General features: G+C 50.0%; 6 protein-coding genes across 6 annotated transcripts; 2 read left to right on the forward strand and 4 right to left on the reverse strand.

Moving 5' to 3' along the window:
* Nucleotides 1-3,227: 3,227 nt before the first annotated feature.
* Nucleotides 3,228-4,216, reverse strand: HO133_002425 (uncharacterized protein; the record flags this gene model as incomplete). The annotated part of the gene is made up of 4 exons (XM_037293351.1): nucleotides 3,228-3,313; nucleotides 3,375-3,512; nucleotides 3,577-3,765; nucleotides 3,847-4,216. 4 exons carry the CDS (start codon nucleotides 4,214-4,216, stop codon nucleotides 3,228-3,230), a joined length of 783 nt encoding a protein of 260 aa, XP_037151004.1.
* Nucleotides 4,217-5,282: 1,066 nt separating this feature from the next.
* HO133_002426 (uncharacterized protein) lies at nucleotides 5,283-5,860 on the reverse strand (the record flags this gene model as incomplete). The annotated part of the gene is made up of 2 exons (XM_037293352.1): nucleotides 5,283-5,644; nucleotides 5,731-5,860. 2 exons carry the CDS (start codon nucleotides 5,858-5,860, stop codon nucleotides 5,283-5,285), a joined length of 492 nt encoding a protein of 163 aa, XP_037151005.1.
* A 425-nt stretch (nucleotides 5,861-6,285) lies between these two features.
* HO133_002427 (uncharacterized protein) lies at nucleotides 6,286-6,883 on the reverse strand (the record flags this gene model as incomplete). The annotated part of the gene is made up of 3 exons (XM_037293353.1): nucleotides 6,286-6,655; nucleotides 6,762-6,802; nucleotides 6,863-6,883. The coding sequence occupies 3 exons, from the start codon at nucleotides 6,881-6,883 to the stop codon at nucleotides 6,286-6,288; spliced, it is 432 nt and encodes a 143-aa protein (XP_037151006.1).
* Nucleotides 6,884-6,945: 62 nt separating this feature from the next.
* Nucleotides 6,946-7,491, reverse strand: HO133_002428 (uncharacterized protein; the record flags this gene model as incomplete). Its single annotated transcript, XM_037293354.1, has 1 exon — nucleotides 6,946-7,491. The coding sequence occupies one exon, from the start codon at nucleotides 7,489-7,491 to the stop codon at nucleotides 6,946-6,948; it is 546 nt and encodes a 181-aa protein (XP_037151007.1).
* Nucleotides 7,492-9,692: 2,201 nt separating this feature from the next.
* On the forward strand, nucleotides 9,693-13,887 carry HO133_002429 (uncharacterized protein; the record flags this gene model as incomplete). Its single annotated transcript, XM_037293355.1, has 7 exons — nucleotides 9,693-9,732; nucleotides 9,785-9,935; nucleotides 10,273-10,404; nucleotides 10,508-10,642; nucleotides 10,695-11,257; nucleotides 11,315-11,486; nucleotides 11,547-13,887. The coding sequence occupies 7 exons, from the start codon at nucleotides 9,693-9,695 to the stop codon at nucleotides 13,885-13,887; spliced, it is 3,534 nt and encodes a 1,177-aa protein (XP_037151008.1).
* An 865-nt stretch (nucleotides 13,888-14,752) lies between these two features.
* Nucleotides 14,753-15,710, forward strand: HO133_002430 (uncharacterized protein; the record flags this gene model as incomplete). The annotated part of the gene is made up of 2 exons (XM_037293356.1): nucleotides 14,753-15,471; nucleotides 15,548-15,710. The coding sequence occupies 2 exons, from the start codon at nucleotides 14,753-14,755 to the stop codon at nucleotides 15,708-15,710; spliced, it is 882 nt and encodes a 293-aa protein (XP_037151009.1).
* Between the last annotated feature and the right edge of the window lie 892 nt (nucleotides 15,711-16,602).

Below are 16,602 nucleotides of genomic sequence, written 5' to 3' on the forward strand. Positions count from 1 at the left end.
CTGATCGCCTTGACGGCGAATATACCCCTTTCGCTCCGCTGTTGTCGGGGATGCTTGCGTCTGGTCTACTGGATCTTCGCAAGACTCTGTTCGATAAGTGTAGCAGGCTCGGTCAAGATGGATATGCTGTATTCCTTCGCGAAAGGATTTCAGCATGATATCACTGGACTTACGGCGATTGGGATGTTTGTCATGGCCCCGGCAGTTGTTCTACTCTGCGAGCACGTTCTCAACAAAGGCGTAAAGATATCCCTTCTCTTCCGGGTTTGGGGTGTCATGCAGCTACTGGCCTTTTTGGCATTGCGTCCAAAAAAGCTCGAGTCGATCAAAGGTAGATGGATGGCTTCATGGCTTGCTTTTACTCTGGTATCCTTCCCGTACGGGTACATGTATCCCCAAGGAGCAATTTTTAAAGTGTTTCTACTGCGCTCTAGCATTTGTGTTTCTTTGATAACTACTTGGGATGCTAGCACCGGACCGGACTGGGCGACACACTCGTAGTTCCTTGGATTGGAAAGGAATCCGTTTCCCTTTCTTCACCGGAACAAGGAATCCAAGAGAGTCGAGCAGTTCTAGAGTTTTGGAAGGATACAATTATGTGTGTTTTAATCAAATCAGTAGCCAAGGATACCGGTACGAAATCGAGTCATCTCATGCAACAGTGCTTCTTACGTCGACTCCTGTGATCCTTCCGGGGTGTCCTCGAAACAGAATATGCACAAGAGGCTCTTCGGGAAGTTAGAGGAGAGGTGGTGAGGTATGGACTCTTGAGTGTGTCGGTGGTTTGCGAAGGCGGAGCCGGCGCGTCCGTGGTGGGTGTTTTGGCAGGGCTCGTTCGTGTTTGTTGCGGAGGACTGCATCGTCAGCCCGTTGTCGGAGGAGATGTGTGTGTCCGATGTTGGGGACGGTTCTAGGGTGATGACATAGAAGGATCTGGAGCGGAACAGGCACTGCGGTGGCATTTTGCCGTCGCTCATCGACAAAGAGAGTATTTTCGATATGATTTATCATGATCGCATGGGTTGACAGAGACCTAGGGATTAGGCAGATTGGATCGGAACGTAGTTTGGGCCAGATGCTACTTCAGGACTTCTCTCGAGCATCGAGAAGAAAGGAGCATACATACTCATTGGTCCTCGGTTGGGGTCCTCGATTCTCGGCCTGTATGTATAATACAGTTCACCGTGGGGTTGATCAGTATTGTGTGATCCAGGGGGTGCCGGACAAAAAGCCTTCCCTCAAACATGCAACATTCTGGTCGAACCGACTATTTCGTTGTAGTCTCAGTTACTCATGAACTTTTTTGCGAAAGCAAGAATGGCGTCCTTGACCGCGGTTGCTGAGGAGGCTTTACAACGGGCTGATTCGTTGGATGCGCAGGACCGTCCGCTCACTTCCTTTGACAAGGAATAATTTTGGAAAAGTCCTCTCTTGGCGCCATCAACGATTTCAACCTAGCCGACTGTGTCCCTCTCTACGGCTCTGCAACCTTCGCGCAGATAGCGGAGAAAAGCGACCGATCTGAGCGACTCATCGAGCGCTTTATCCGCTAGGCAATCACATCTTCGCCGAGCATCCTCCTGGTTGTGTACGCCATACAGCGTCATCCCAGCTCTTAGCTACAGAGTCATAGCCGAAAGACGCCGTCGCTAGGATGGCATAGGAGATACGACAACCCGCCACGAGGGTGACAGATGCGGTGAGGCACTTTGGTGACAGGGGCGAGCCAACTGAAGCGCCTTTTACTTTGGCCGATGAGCTGGGTGTGGGACTGTTTTAGCATCTGGCGAAGCATCTGGGAAGAGCTGAAAGCTACGAACGTGCCATGATATGGTACGATCTCTTTTGAAAGGTAGGGTCTGAAGATTTGGTGAATGGGGGTTCGTGGGGTCTGGTCGATCGGCCAGGTGCAGTCGTGGTTGGTGTGGGTGGAGGTCAGGGGCTGTGCCAAAGCTTTGGCTCCGGCTACAAAAGATGCCAGGTTTGTCGTGCAAGGCTTTGAGGATGCGATCGGGTATGAGGGAAAAGCATTGCCGGAGGACCAGAAGGGCAGAGTCGAGTTCGTGCAACATGACTTCTTTATCGAGCAGCTGGTGAGGGGGGCGAATATCGATTTCTTGAGATGGATATTGCATGGTTGGAGCGACAACTATGCGGTTCGCATTTTGAAAGGTCTTGTTCCGGCGATGAAGGGTGGATCGAAGGTAGTGCTGTTTATGTTCTTGTTGAAGGTGGGGCCTGAGACAAAATGGACTGAGAAGCACCCTCGGTGAGTGTTAGAACTTTTGTCGATGCGTTGTTCCTTCTTGACTCCTCTTTGAATACTTGAAGTGGTTACTGACGTGATGGATGATGTTTGCATAAGGACGTCGACCTATCCATGCTTGTCGATTACACAGCAACGAGAGGACGGCAAAGGCATTTGAAAACGTATTCCGGCGGACCCTGGATTCCAACTTGTCGATACAAAAAAGCCTAGGGGAAACGCGATGGCTATCATTGCGGTGGTCTGGAGGTCTGGAAAATGGTTGAGTTGGAGACGCAATGGCAGAAGCTGAAGTTCCCTTGATGTTGACAAAAGAGATGGTCCTGCGGCGTAGAATTCAAAATCTGAGAGCATGATATCATTGGCCCAGGTTGACCCAGATTGGAAGGAGAGGGAAAAGGCTTGGTTGACGGGTTCTCCATAGTCACTTACCCGTCGATTAGGTCACTACGTATATCATCATGTATCGCCAGATCAGCCATACTAGCAGGATGGTCTATCAGGCGAGAATGCTGCACGACCCACACTGGAGGGTAATGGTATATCATCGTGGAGGGGTCAAGTACGCCAAAGCCATTGTCGAAGTAGATGCAGTGCCAGATCTTCAGTCCGGGCATTCCTTCCTCCTGCATCTTGCCATCAAAGGCTGTTGAGACCGCGGGAAAGCCCGCGCCTGTGGGGAAGACCCCGGGTTTGGGGAAATACCGAAGACCGCGCTGTCCCTGTACCTTTGTTATTCGTTTCCACTTTTTATCAAAGTATCATGATCTCTTTCTCTGGGCCGTCTGTTCTGCTGGAAAAATTGTGCCGCTCAAGACATCAGCTGCGGTCAGAACAAGACTCTGTATCAATACTGCGATTCTTGAAGGATTGGCTAAATGCCGTGCTTTATCTCATTTTCTGCCCAGACGCGAGCACCACTACACGTACTCTTCCAAAAGTCACGTCTACTCAAGATCTCTTAGGAAGAGAATCCTCGGGAAGAATTGCTCGGCAGTTCCAGTCTCCCGCTTGCGGTCATCGTGAGGAACACGTCCCCATGTTCACCTGGGCCAGTATGTCAGTCGGATTATTCTTTGCTGCTCCGTCGAGTTGTCCGAAATCATACCAAGCCCCCTAACACTACCGGCCTTCCCATGCCGTGCGCAAACAGAAAACAAGGCGGTCACGGCTTTCCATATATCGTAGAATGAAGACACATCAGATTTACCGGCACTGAATATATTGGCGGAACATTTCAGATCCGCTTATTTCACGAGAGATTTTCGTTAGGGGACACGGCTTGCGAAGAAGTGGGTCAATGCACATACATGAATCGATTTTGTAAGGAAGGTCTTCCGTAACGGCCGGATCGCTGCCGGGACCAAATACTCGTCGTACTTTGTCGGCAGGCATGTCGTAAAGAACGTCTCTGCATGACTCCCACGTCGCGAGTGTTCCGCGGCAGGTAACCGGCATTTCGTATGCCCCAAGTATTATAGCTAGATTGTTGTCACCACCTACAAGTGTCAGCCACGGGATGCAGATCAGTATGTGAGCTTGTAAAAGATTATTTGCAATGAGTCTGGCTTCACTCTTACCTATGTTTGTCGCGATACCACCTTGCGATACAACACTGGTTGCGCATTGCACCACAAGAGCTGCTGCAGCTCGACGCAGCATATTTAATGACGCCTTGGCTGTGGTATGGTCCCCAATCAGAATTGCTTGGACGTAGCAGAGCCCTCTGTCACCCATGACCAAATATGGAAGAGGCAGTATGTCTGCGGGTAAGCCGGTGTGGCGTTCACCAAATGTCCATGTGCTCGCATCGGGGAGCAAGTATTCCTTTGCGTCTTCGCAGTCGAGGATGTTGGGATTGTAGCCATAAGCCTCGCCATCGCAGCGTATCGTGAAACCATTTTCTGCAGACGCGTTAGATGTTGGGACGGACGCGTTTGAGGGAAACATTGGCTCCACAATATTGGGTATTGCTGAGAGCTTCAATGCGCTGTCTTCTGTTGGTTGAGATGTTGTGGCCGAAACAGTGAAGCCAAAGGAAAGCACCAGCAGGAGAAGAATTTGAGGAAACATATCTTAGATGAACTGCGCCACGGGGTTGTGCTTAACCAGCATGGACTAATCAGCACGAGGAAGATCACAGAAAATGATGGAATGATAGCCGACAGTTACTCCTACTGAATTCCCGCTTCAAGCGAGTGGGTAATTGAGAGACCGCGTATACTGCTATGGTAATCTATGCGCGAGCTTTTTGATTGAACACGCTAAGTCAGTACTGAGAAGTAGAGATATGTGCAGCGAGCATTCCCTGGTAGCAACCTGGATCAGCCCCTGGACAGCCTAAATAGCTGAGTTGCTGGGGGTTCTTGGGTAGAGCAGGAGAGCTCTCTCCATCTGGTGGGTCCTCAGAATCTCAACGAGGGGAGACGTAAACAGCGTGTTTCGCATAAGGCGGGAGACACAAAGTACGATTGGATAGACCAGCGTTTGCCTTGGACTAGAGGCGAGAACTGATGCCATCCAGCTACCGCCCACGAAGACCCCTTCGATGGTCTCCATGAACCATTTTTTAGAAGCGTTGTAGGTGAACAGGACGTATCGACAATGATCCAACATAACGACAATACTGCGTTAGATAGACCGATCTTTTCGATGTCGCCTGTGGCCAATTGTGGGATTGGTACAGGGAATTTGCCGGGTCCTATTCAAAATTTCGTCAATGAAGGACAATTTGATTGTTTTTGCGGGCACAGATCGTGTTGTCTTCAGCATTACTTCGTGCTACCTCCTCTTTCAAGTTAAATGCAGCATTCATGACAAGATCTTGCTCTTTCATTGACATCTTCTTAGCGAATCTATGTCTAATGAGTAGAATTACAATGATTGAAGCTCGACCTATGCCACAATATCTGCACACCTTCCACCCCGCCACAATCGCATCCACGAAGATGAATATCGGCCAGAGGATCCCACACACCAACCATCCTCCAGCAATATATCAGGCTAAACCATCTCTTTAAGTGAAGCGGATCATGAATGCCACCATGAGCGCGAACAACCCGGTAGCTTCAGCGAAGGCGAAACCCAAAATGGCATATGCGAACAACTGTCCCCTCATGCTTGGGTTGCGAGCCACACCGGTGATCAAAGCCCCAAAGACCGTTCCGATACCCGCACCGGCACCAGCAAGACCGATTGTAGCCATACCGGTACCGATGTTCCCGCCAGCAATGACCATGGCTTCAGCGAGCTCCGAGGAGAATGGACGGACCATTTGAGGCGCGAAGGAAGCCTTGAAGGCGTTGCTGACTTGTTGACGCTTGAGGGTTTGGAAGGGAGATTTGGCGGCATTGTTGTGCTGGAGAGAGCGGCCCATGCCTAGTCGGTAGAACGTGTCAATGAGCATAATGACTTTCTAGCAGTGACAAGGTTGAAGTCCAGTATAGAGCCAGGGAGATACGTACCTGAGATGGCTCGCTGGGGGTTGTTGAATTGCAGCTTAGTAGTGCTACGGAGCGCAGGGCGTGCGGCACCGGCAGAAGCGGAGCCGAGCATTGAGGCGACCTTGGGGGCCATGAATCGTGCCGAAGACATGGTTGAGATTGTGAGATGTCAATTGAGGAGTGGAGATGTGTTTGACGACGTCGTTTGATGGTGCTTGGGGCGGAGGAGATGGATGAGGTGGAAGGTTGTCAAGTTTTTCCAGGAGATTGAGCTTCGAGCTTGGCGGGAGCTAACAGGATGCGGGCTAGCGTTGAATCAGCGCCAAGACTCCTCTCCGGCCTTCACTTCTGCATTACCACTTATAAAAGATTGATGTCGCCGCGTCTATTGAAGCAGAGGGCTCTGCGTGTTGGTCAATCACCATCTCAAGCTACAAACACTCCCCTAAAGATGCAGGTGGCACCTGTTGTCACGTATTGTGATATCTAGTCATTACTTTCCGTCATAAACATTTTCCACTTGTACAGCCAGCATTTGTGATGGCAGACCACTGGCGCTTAACTGACATAGCCTCACTACCACATGCTCATGGAAACCCCCTCAGATACCGAATCCACAAACTTTCCCACAGCCATCCCGAACCTCGCAAGATCAAGAACAATTTGCTCTGTGTTAGCATTATGCCCGACGGTATGGAGGTTGTCCTCCGGCATCTTGCTTACAAAAGGACTCTCTTTTATCCTCCAAACTTCCTCGACACCTCCATGCATGACGCAAAGATCATTGAACTTTTCTTCACCTTGCTTAACCCAGATTCGGGCCAAGACGTCGTTTTCGATGGCTTCGATGCGTTTTGCCGAGGGCCCAAGGATTTCTTCCAGGGTCATTGCGTCAAGGATTGTGACGTGCTTTGCAAGCGCTGTCATGGGAGTGGTTTCTTCAATACTGAGTTGTTGCTGTCATAGTCCATTTGATCCTTCTCGCGATAATCAGTGAGAACGCGACTGAGGGTTTCGTCTTCTAAGATATCGACAGCGGCGAAATATTATACTAATTTGTAGCAAGGTTCTTCGTCAAGCTCTGCCTTCGCCGCTACAGACCAAACTTTAGCTTATGCCCATTCACATTTGAGTGGATTCAGTATTAACCCACCTTTCCAAGGTACCCGGACATTTCTCAATCATCCTCTTAGCAAAACTCCCCTTACCCTGAGCGACATAAGCGCGATACTCCGCCTAGTTCTTCTTCAACCACTCTGGAATGCCCTCAGGCATTCGATCTCCACCATATATACGCTTCCCGGCCGCTGCACCGAATGCCTCGAGGTTGGCTTTCTCGAGAACCTTGACACCGACAAGCTTCTTGGCGAGATGTAGTGCTATGAGCGCCATGAGCATTAGCTTGGAAGCGTGTTGCAGGACTTCCCCTTCGAACTGGATCTTCTGGTCAGGCTGAAGCGTTGAGCCAGATGCGTCAACGAGGAAGATGGCACGAAGATGCAACAGCCCCTCTTCTGGGAGCGCTTGAGGTGCAGCTATCGAGAGGAAGGCATTGAAGTCCTCGGTGGTGGCCTCACGATCAATCAGCGATTCTCGCAGTATGCAGTATGCGTAGGTGTAGGTGCTGGCTTTCTCGGAGGGTGGCTGAATGAAAGTGTCGATTTTGTCGCTACCGTTGGCTTTGGCGTTACAGCGCTTAACATACGCCGGGACTGAGTCCTCTACTGGATCGGCGAAGGTCTTGCATCCTTGCGCGCTGCGGGAATGCCATACCTCAGTCATGGTGCTGGCTAGGATTGGATGAAACCCAGGAGGTAGATCAGCGCCGCTGGGATAGTGAGAACGTGGTGATGGAGTGACATGTCGTGAGTGTCTGTCTTTGACCCGGAGTGGAGATTTGAGCGCGTTGATTGACTAAGAAGGGTATGTTTCTTCAGCCGCTGATGTGAGAGGATGTGAGGTAAGGCTAGTCTTGATATCTAGCTAGGATTACTACTACGACGTAAAATTCTCAAGTAGTATTGTCAATATGCAAAGTGAGGCGTTGAAGGTGAAACCGGTAAATTGTAGGGGAGGCAAGTCTGAGAGCGAGCGGGAGGATGGAGTACCTACATCCCTTCTCATTAGTGCGACGAGAGAAGATGGGAAAAGCTGGGGTACTGAATGAGCAGCGGTGAGATACCAACAGCACTGATCAAACTACGATTCGTCCTTTGGAGTCGGATGCGATCGGACTTAACGGCGGGGCAGCATGCCCAGTATAAAGGATTCCTCGTGATAGCCTGCGGCTCTATACCCTCTAGTCGCCCTCGTGGAAGCTCGCGGAAGAGCTCTATACCCCCAAGTGTGCATACATCAAGGCTGTTTAGGTAAATTTGGGGTATATCGGAGCTGGTTAGAGGTTCCTCCACAAGTATTTCTCGTGCTCCAGAGTTCTAAGATTTGGAGCCGCGCAGAACGTTGGGCCGCCGTATGTCACGGTCCGGGACTCGGGAGAGCAGTCTCCGCACATGAATCCAGCTTGATTCCCCAGACAACCCATGGAATAGGAACGCTGCTATCGGCCGGGGTAGAAACGGGGTCGAAGGCCCGGATTCGTGGTGTTCCCGAACGGCATGGCCCACAGCAAGTCTCGCGCCGTGGCTTCACATAAGTCATCAGTAGGGAAGGTAGGCTACCAACGGCTTTAGATGGTCATTGTTGGCTTGGGCAGACCTTGAAGATCTTTCAAAGCCGGAAACACCTCATTCTTTGGGCATATGAAGCTTGCAATCAAACACTGCCGGCTAAGTACTCTCGGAGACCCGAACGTCTTTGAACTGGACTTGTACAGCATCTTCCAGGGTGACGAGATTGGAAGTGAGATGGATGTTCAACTGGCTTCGTCAAATGTACAGATAGGGTTGGAACAATCCTTCGCGTGCGCCAAACATGTTTGGACTCACGTGCCTGAATAATATTCGTCAGTTCCCCAGTACACTGTCAGGCTTCAGTCAAAGCCAGTTTCGAGGTTTGAATGTTGAGGATTTTAGTTATCTTTACTGATGCACCTCTAAAAGGAGAAGAAAGCGCCGGATCCAGATCTGCTCGCACTTACCCCCGGATCCGAGACTGGTCCAGTTGCAGGTGGGCGCTGGAGTGTCTCGGCTTGGAGGCAAATCTGTAGGGCTAAACCGAGACGCCGCGGAGATGATATCTATAATTTATACGGCAGGGATTCTTCAGGTGTTGGCCCAGCAGGCAGTGAAATGTGCTTCCGCTGTGAAGCTCGCCATGATGGATCGAAGAAGTTTGTGCGAGTAGATCGATTTAACAGACGGCCATGCCAAAAGAAACGTGAAGAAACACACAAATGCAGAAACGCGCTGAATGTGGTGTTTCTGTATGAACTTGCGCTCCTTGGATGACTATGCAATTTTTATTTTGGGCTTCATGTGCTTCGCACAAGTCTAATGAAGGCGCGTAGGAGACTACAGAGCGCAATTTGGAAAAGGCCTGGAGTGGATTCTGACACACTGCATTTTTGTGGCAGCAGTGTGACCGTGAAGCGGTGACGTACCAGTCCTCGTTCTCTTTTAAGCTTCCTCGGTAATGGGCAAATGCCGCCGGCGAAAGTTATGTTACCTGGGCAAGATCGACTACCTAGTTGCAGTCAATACGTCCGTATTGATTGGTCTGGAATGTTCGCTGCGGAAGGCTGCAACCTTCGCTTCGGGGAGATATAGTGCCGTCCTGCATGCCGAGTGATTATCCTCACCTATCGCTGTCGTCCGGAGCCGCCGCCGCTAGACCGAACGAGGCGCGAGGCTGTGTACCATGCATGAGGTGTGGTGCGGGATTTAAACGGGGGGGGGAAAGGGCCTCCGCTCTTCCCCTGCTTTCCTCCCAGCTCTGATTACTTTGTCGAGGTCCTCTGGAATCTGGCACATATCGCAATATTTATCGCGGGTTTCGCAAGTGTTGGGAGTTATTTCCTTCCGGTTATGTCGGATCAGGAGCCACCACTCCGGCTGCTTTCGCTCGGTAGGGTGTTCTCGGGATGGAAAAGACGTACTCCAGAGCTGACTCTATGCAGATGGCGGTGGCATCAGGGGGCTCTCGAGCCTTTATATCCTTAAAAATCTGCTGGTGGCCGTCCAGAGAAAGGAGCCAGTGTCTGCTGGAGAGACTGCTTCTCCCCGACCATGCGATTACTTTGACATGATTGCTGGCACGTCAACTGGAGGGTATGTCTCCTTTCAACCCCAATCAATCTTTCATTGGCCACTTTCTCTGTCCAATTCAAGTCTACCTGGCGCGTCGCCGATTGGCCGGCTGTCGTTCAATGTGGAAGTTCGCGCTCACAAGGGCTGCGGGCATTCCTACAACCTAAGCCTCAAACGCGAACTCCACGGATTCGGTGACTCTATTTTGCTCTTTGTGCCCAAGAAGCAATATCCCTTGCTTTACTTAAACGAAGCTGTGGAGTTCTGAGCTAATGCAGCTGTTACCTACTTTTCTTTGAGCAGTCCACCTATTGTGGCCAAAGCAGAAAAGTCAACGCAACCTCGCTGACTTCCTTAGACTCATTGCTGTCATGTTAGGAGTCCTCCGAATGGACATAGAGACTTGCATAAATGCATATCTGAGTATGGCTCCAGAGATATTCCCCGTTGAAGGTATGGTATCGAAAAGCTTTTTTGGCAAGGCCAAAAAGTATGTACTTTCCGGAGCCTTCCCCTTGTTGCTATTATGCTTCCTTATCCGTCACTTGGCCTAAATTTTTGCCCCTTTTGAACCCTATTGACCACAGAGACAGTGCCCTGAGAGGCGACCAACGCTTCGATCCAGCACCTTTTGAAGCCGCTATCAAACGTCTTGTGAAAGAGAATCTTGGAAATAATGCAACGGGGAATGAGATGATGCGATCTCAATCTAGTCAGGGGTGCAGAGTGTAAGCCCATTCCATTCCAGTTTTTCTCGCTCATGTTATTGACAACGTCAAGTTTTGTTTGCGTGGTTTCCGAAGAACCCCGCCGTGCATTCCGATTCCGCAATTACGAAAGCCCCAGGGTTGTATCTGAAGATATGACAATCTGGGAGGCCTGCCTCGCTACATCCGCAGCACCCAGTTATTTTCCACCAGTCTCAATCGGCAATCCTCCTCGAACGTTTGTGGATGGCGGTCTAGGATACAACAACCCCACGCAGGCACTTCGCGAGGAGACGATGCACATTTGGCCCTCGAGGAGTGTAGGTTGCATTGTCAGTATCGGAACGGGGGTGATGGGTTCTCACGATGTTGGGAGAACGATCAAACCTTTGTTCGAGACACTCCAGGACATCTCCAGTGACACTGAGGAGGTGGCTCAAGAGGTCAAAGAGGAAATGGAACACCGATATCCGGACCAGGACATCTATTTTCGCTTCAATGTACAGCAGGGCCTGCAGACTGTGGGTCTAGAGGAGTGGAAGGACATGGGAAGGGTGAAGACGGTCACTGAGGATTACCTTAAATTAGATTGGAAGCAGGTGACGGCCTGCGCTTCTCAGATCCTTTCTCTAACTCGTACGTAGCCAACCAAGATCACATAATTCTCTAGCATGACTGAATTCTATATGATAGATGCAACTTTTTTAAAACCTGTTCGAGGGAGTGTGAGGACTTTTTCGACCGTTCCATTCTCGAAAGATCCTGGGTTTGTTGGTCGCGAGGACATCCTGGCACAGCTTGAGTCCGAATTTGCGAACCCAATATCACAAAGTTGGGCGTCGCTGTATGGTCTCGGTGGCATAGGGTAGAACGCAGACCTCTTTTCACCCTTTATTCAGAGAATTGGGCTGACCTTTGCTGCCAGAAAATCGCAAATTGCCATCGAATACTCATATCGACAAAAAGAGCGGTTGCCTGAGATCTCGACTTTCTGGGTCCATGCGAGCGACAAGGCGAGGTTCGAACAGTCATATACAGAAATCGCCACGACAGTAGAGATTCCTGGGACTGGAGACGGCAAGGTCGACATTCTCCAGTTGGTGTCCAAATGGCTCGCAAATCCGGACAATGGTCGATGGCTGTTGATCCTCGACAATGCGGACGACGCTACCGTGTTATTGCACCTACCAGAACGAGATCCTGAGACTGGCGCAACGTCTGTGCAGCGCCGCTTGCTGGATTTCTTGCCGCGAGTGCAACACGGGGCTGTGCTCATCACGACTCGCGATCGCACTTGTGCGCTAGATCTAAATGGACACAACGGCACGCCCATAGAAGTGCGACCGATGAGTACAGATGAAGCTGTCGGCCTGCTTCGGAACAGATTGCCAGATGCCACTGAAGAGGAAGCTTCTGAACTTGTGGCAGAGTTGGAGAGGGTGCCTCTCGCCATCTCCCAGGCTAGTGCGTACATCAAAGCGGTTTCCCAGGTTTCAATATCCATATACCTCAAGAAATTCCGTCGCAGTAATGAGGACCAAGCCACTCTGCTTAACAAGGGCAAAGGGGACTTGAGGCGAGATCCAGCGGTACCAAATGCAGTGATAACATCCTGGGAGTTGTCCTTCCGCCAGATGCGTGAAAAGAGCCCAGGCTCAGCTGATTTGTTATCGCTTATGTCGTATATCAATCGGCAAGGTATCCCACAGTTTCTGCTACAAAGAGATGATGACGATGTTTCTTTCTACGAGGAAATTGATCCTCTCATTAGCTTCTCTCTGATCCGCGCAGAAAGCAGAGAGAATGTATTCGAGATGCACAGACTTGTGCAGACAGCAATGCGGCATTGGCTTCGTAGCGAAGGTTGTGACCAATTATGGAAGGAGAGTGCGATTGAGCGGGTGGCGCATCGATTTCCAACTGGAAACCAAGAGCAACATTGGCCGGTCTGCGAAGGCTTAATGTCTCACGCAGACGAGGTGATACTTCACACGGCTAGCTCCCAAAAATCTCGATTAAGTCGCGCGGATATACTGGCACGCACGGCCTGGTATCTAGTCGAAAGGAAAGGGCATGGCGGACTTGCGGAACAAAGATCGACAGATGCGCTTCAAATTCTGCGAGAATACTTTGATGACGACTCAGACGAAATCCTCAATACCATGAGCATATTGGCTAGCGCTCAGTCTGCACTTCTCAAAACGGAAGAGGCGAGAGATCTCCTGAAGTTCATATTGAGGCAAAGACGGGAAAAGTGGGGGTCGGAGGACGAAAGGACTTTAACCTCCATGCACAATCTTGCTGAGTCACATCGAGAATTAGGGGAGTATGAAAAGGCCGCGGATCTACTGAAACACGTGTTCGAAGTAAGAGAAAGGTTATTAGATCCGGGAGATCCGCGTCTCTTGGCCTCTGGAAATGGACTAGCGGCTGCCCAATTCAACCAAGGCAAATACGAAGACGCTGAGAAGCTGAGTAAGAGATTGTTGGAGATGAGTACAAAATATCATGGATTCGAGTATATACACACTCTCGATGCAATGGAAAACCTATCTCGTGCATATTTGCAACAGAACAAACTCGAAGAAGCCGAGAAGCGGAGCGTTCAAGCTATTCCAATCTGCATCAAACTCTTCGGCCCTAGTCATTGGAGGACTCTTGACGCTCGAAGACTCTTGGCTGACATCTATTACCGTCAAAAGAAGCTGGATGAGGCGCAAGAAATCTGCATATCATGTCTCGATACGGCGCAAGAAATTTATGGCGCGGAAGATGAAACGACTGCAAATACCAGCAATCTCCTCGGCTTGGTCTATCGAGGTCAAGGAAGGTTCGTTGACGCATCAAGGCTCTTGAAGGATGCTGCGGAGACGTATCGGAAAGTCTTCGGGTCTGATCACCCATATACGTTGATTCAATTGTCCAATCTTGCTCTTTGCTACTATGATATGGGGGACAAGGTTCAAGCCATTGAGTTGATGACCGATGTGCTTGATAAGCGGAAAGAAGTCTTTCACGCCAATCACCCCTATACTATCTGGTCTGCCGAAGACTTGGCACGTTGGAAGGGCGAGGAAGAGGGGAGCGAGGAATGGGAGACCGAGGAAGAGGGGAGCGAGGAAGAGGGGAGCGAGGAAGAGGGGAGCGAGGAAGTGGGGAACGAGAAAGAGGGGAACGAGAAAGAGGGGAACGACGAAGGCATGCGTGAACAACTCGGTAGGATCCAAATCTCCACGCCAGCGACCCAAGAAGCTGGGCCAAGATGATCGCAAAGGCAAACATGCAGCAAAGAGCCTTGAGATAGGAGTACGGTGGGACACTGTGCTCAGGGCTTGTTGTTGGATTGGATTAGATCGGCATGTTTGGTTCACCTACTGAGATTTTAGTGTCCGAGAACTCGCTATTCGTTTCTTGATTTGCTTGTATTCCTTATTGTTTCTCTTCCTGGTTTACCTATTATGGTGGTGGAATGAGAGCCAAGACGAAGTCCTCTTCCCAGACCGTGAGGCCTCGATATAAGTCGCTTTCGATGGCCCCTGACTTTCAGCTTCGAGTGGTATTTGATGACTTCTGCAAAGCCCCGTGAGAGATCCGGGTAATCGCCGCACCCGGCTACCGACCAAAATGACTCGAGACATAGACGCCAGTGTGTCTCAGCGTGGAGCAAAGAGCGTGCTAGGGTATTGCACCCGACAAGAGGCTAACACGCCGAGACTCAGCTATTTACTAGGTCTACTGCACAGGTTAAAGGTTTTTTAGGCGTCAAATCCGTAGGAGCTTCCTATCAATAATGATGGCTTTCCATGTCGTAGTCCTCATTGTGAGCCATTGTTTGTTCTTAGGCAGGTTTACCCTTCAGAAGTATTTTCTTAGTGTCATGAGTAAGTCTTTGTCTCGACCGTTACGTTAGCTGCAGGTAGCCGAGGATCATCTCACCACTTTCTACCCTTCTTGTATCAACACGTCCCACCAACACTACTCATCAACACAAAAATTCCTTATCCTTCTCAACTCGACACATCAATCAACTCCACACCCGTAGTGACATCTTCCAACTTCAACGCCGAACCAAGCAACTGTCCTCACTCGCCCTACCAAAAAAGTCAAGACAAGCAGCCTCACTCCTCAGCCATGGCCGTCCACCTCAAAGCTCTCCTAGAAAAAACCCAACTGATCCAGCCCAACGAAGTGGAAAACCAAATCTGTCCCGTCTGCTACGAAGACTACCTTCAACCCCCATCACGAGAATTCCCGCGCAAACTTCCCTGCGGCCACGTCATCGGAACAGAATGCCTGCTTCTCTGGGCGTCCTCGCAAACCCACGCTACCTCCATCAATTGCCCCTGGTGCACGCATCCAATCACTCACTCCATCGATACGCAGTATCTCCGAACGGTCATAGACGCGTATGCAGAAGCCGCGCTTCAGCATATCGCGGCGCAAATCGAGAGGGCAATCGTCGCCGTCGACCGAGCACTTACCCACGGTTGTTGGAGCTTGCTTTCTCTGGCTGTCGTCTTTTTATCACTGGGGCTGTATTTCGACGGGTTTTTCGACTGCCTCCCACTTGGCTTTCTGTATGTGTGCACAGGTCTGGCCGTCAAATGCTGTCTTACATCCTACCCTCGCCTCGGGGTGGCATTGATGGTTCTTGGCTTCTACGTGGGGACATTCGTCGATTCAGATCTTGGCCATGTTCTACTCAGATATGGAAAAGCACCTTTCCATGCTGCTATTGCGAGAGCCTACTTCGACCATACTCGCCTCGTGTTGGGCTTGTCGGTGACTTTGCTCGTGGCACAAGCTGCTTGGGGAAACCCAATCGGACAAGTGATAGCATTCAAAGCGGAGTATGAGTCTCTCTTGTGTTTACTGTTTTACCCCCTCAGGCGCGTGATAATGTAGTCTGGATTCAATTTACGGAAGATTGCCGGGATTGCCAGAAATGGTGGTCGATGGTGGCTCCACTGCCAAAGATATCCGCGTCATGAAACGCAAATCAGCTGAGGAGAAGCGGAAACGAATGGAAGGATATGAGCTAGGATGGACAGGGAGGAAATCGGTGAACAGTGACATGGAAGAAACTTAATGAAGCAGATAACTTTGTATGTCACAGAGGTTCCAATTCCAGTCAGTAATGATTTTCATCTACTTTGGAGCTTTAGGTGTGGTAAACCTGTTGCTGATCCATTCGTGATATTCCCCTACTTTGGAAAGAGATCCCATACTACACTAGATGTCTTTGCCCAGCCTCTTTTAACAATTTCCCCCCCAGCTCGCCTGTCTCTGATCAAACTGAACGAACGTTGTCATAAGCTCAGACTTTCCATACGCAACATTCTTAGCCGGTGTATCTCCTCTGTATGTCTTTGATTAGAAACGGAGATCATCTATGAAGAACTGATTTAGCGATAAGTGCCGGCCTAAGAGGCGGAGGCTTGAGAAGAGATGCCGAGATAGGCCCTTTTCGATGCTTTTGATACACGTTCCAAGCTTCACATTCTCAAAGTGGTCTATGCTTGTTGTGGCTTACCCGTTCTCCCGGTATCAGTACCATTGTCTTCAACAAAGATGTTTGTCTTTGTTTGTGCCTCTTAGTGAGGTGCCAAGCATTGGAACAAATGGTAAGAACGGCTTTTAGAAGTGAGATCTTGGCAAAGGGCTGTCTTGCGCTTGGTCAAGGTGCCAGTGATCAGATAGGAAAGCGGCGGCGAGAAAAGCGCATTATCCGAGATGCATTTGAATCTAAAGCAAACGCGATAATGCATTATAACTTTGCTACTGCCTAATTCCTTGTCCTCCATCTATTCATATACTTTCCTGAAATCCTCTTGACACTGCTAGGTCGTATTCTCTTCGCATTCGCCAATACACACATATATATAGATGCTGGACTTGCCACTTAACCCTTTCTATAACACTATAACCCTACAACCATTGGCGCGCTTCTTGCTTTTGTCGAGCCCTTAACACTTTTACTT

The sequence above is a fragment of the Letharia lupina genome, assembly GCF_014066315.1.
Source record: "Letharia lupina isolate WasteWater1 chromosome Unknown contig_14, whole genome shotgun sequence".
In the NCBI taxonomy this organism is placed as follows: Eukaryota; Fungi; Ascomycota; class Lecanoromycetes; order Lecanorales; family Parmeliaceae; genus Letharia; species Letharia lupina.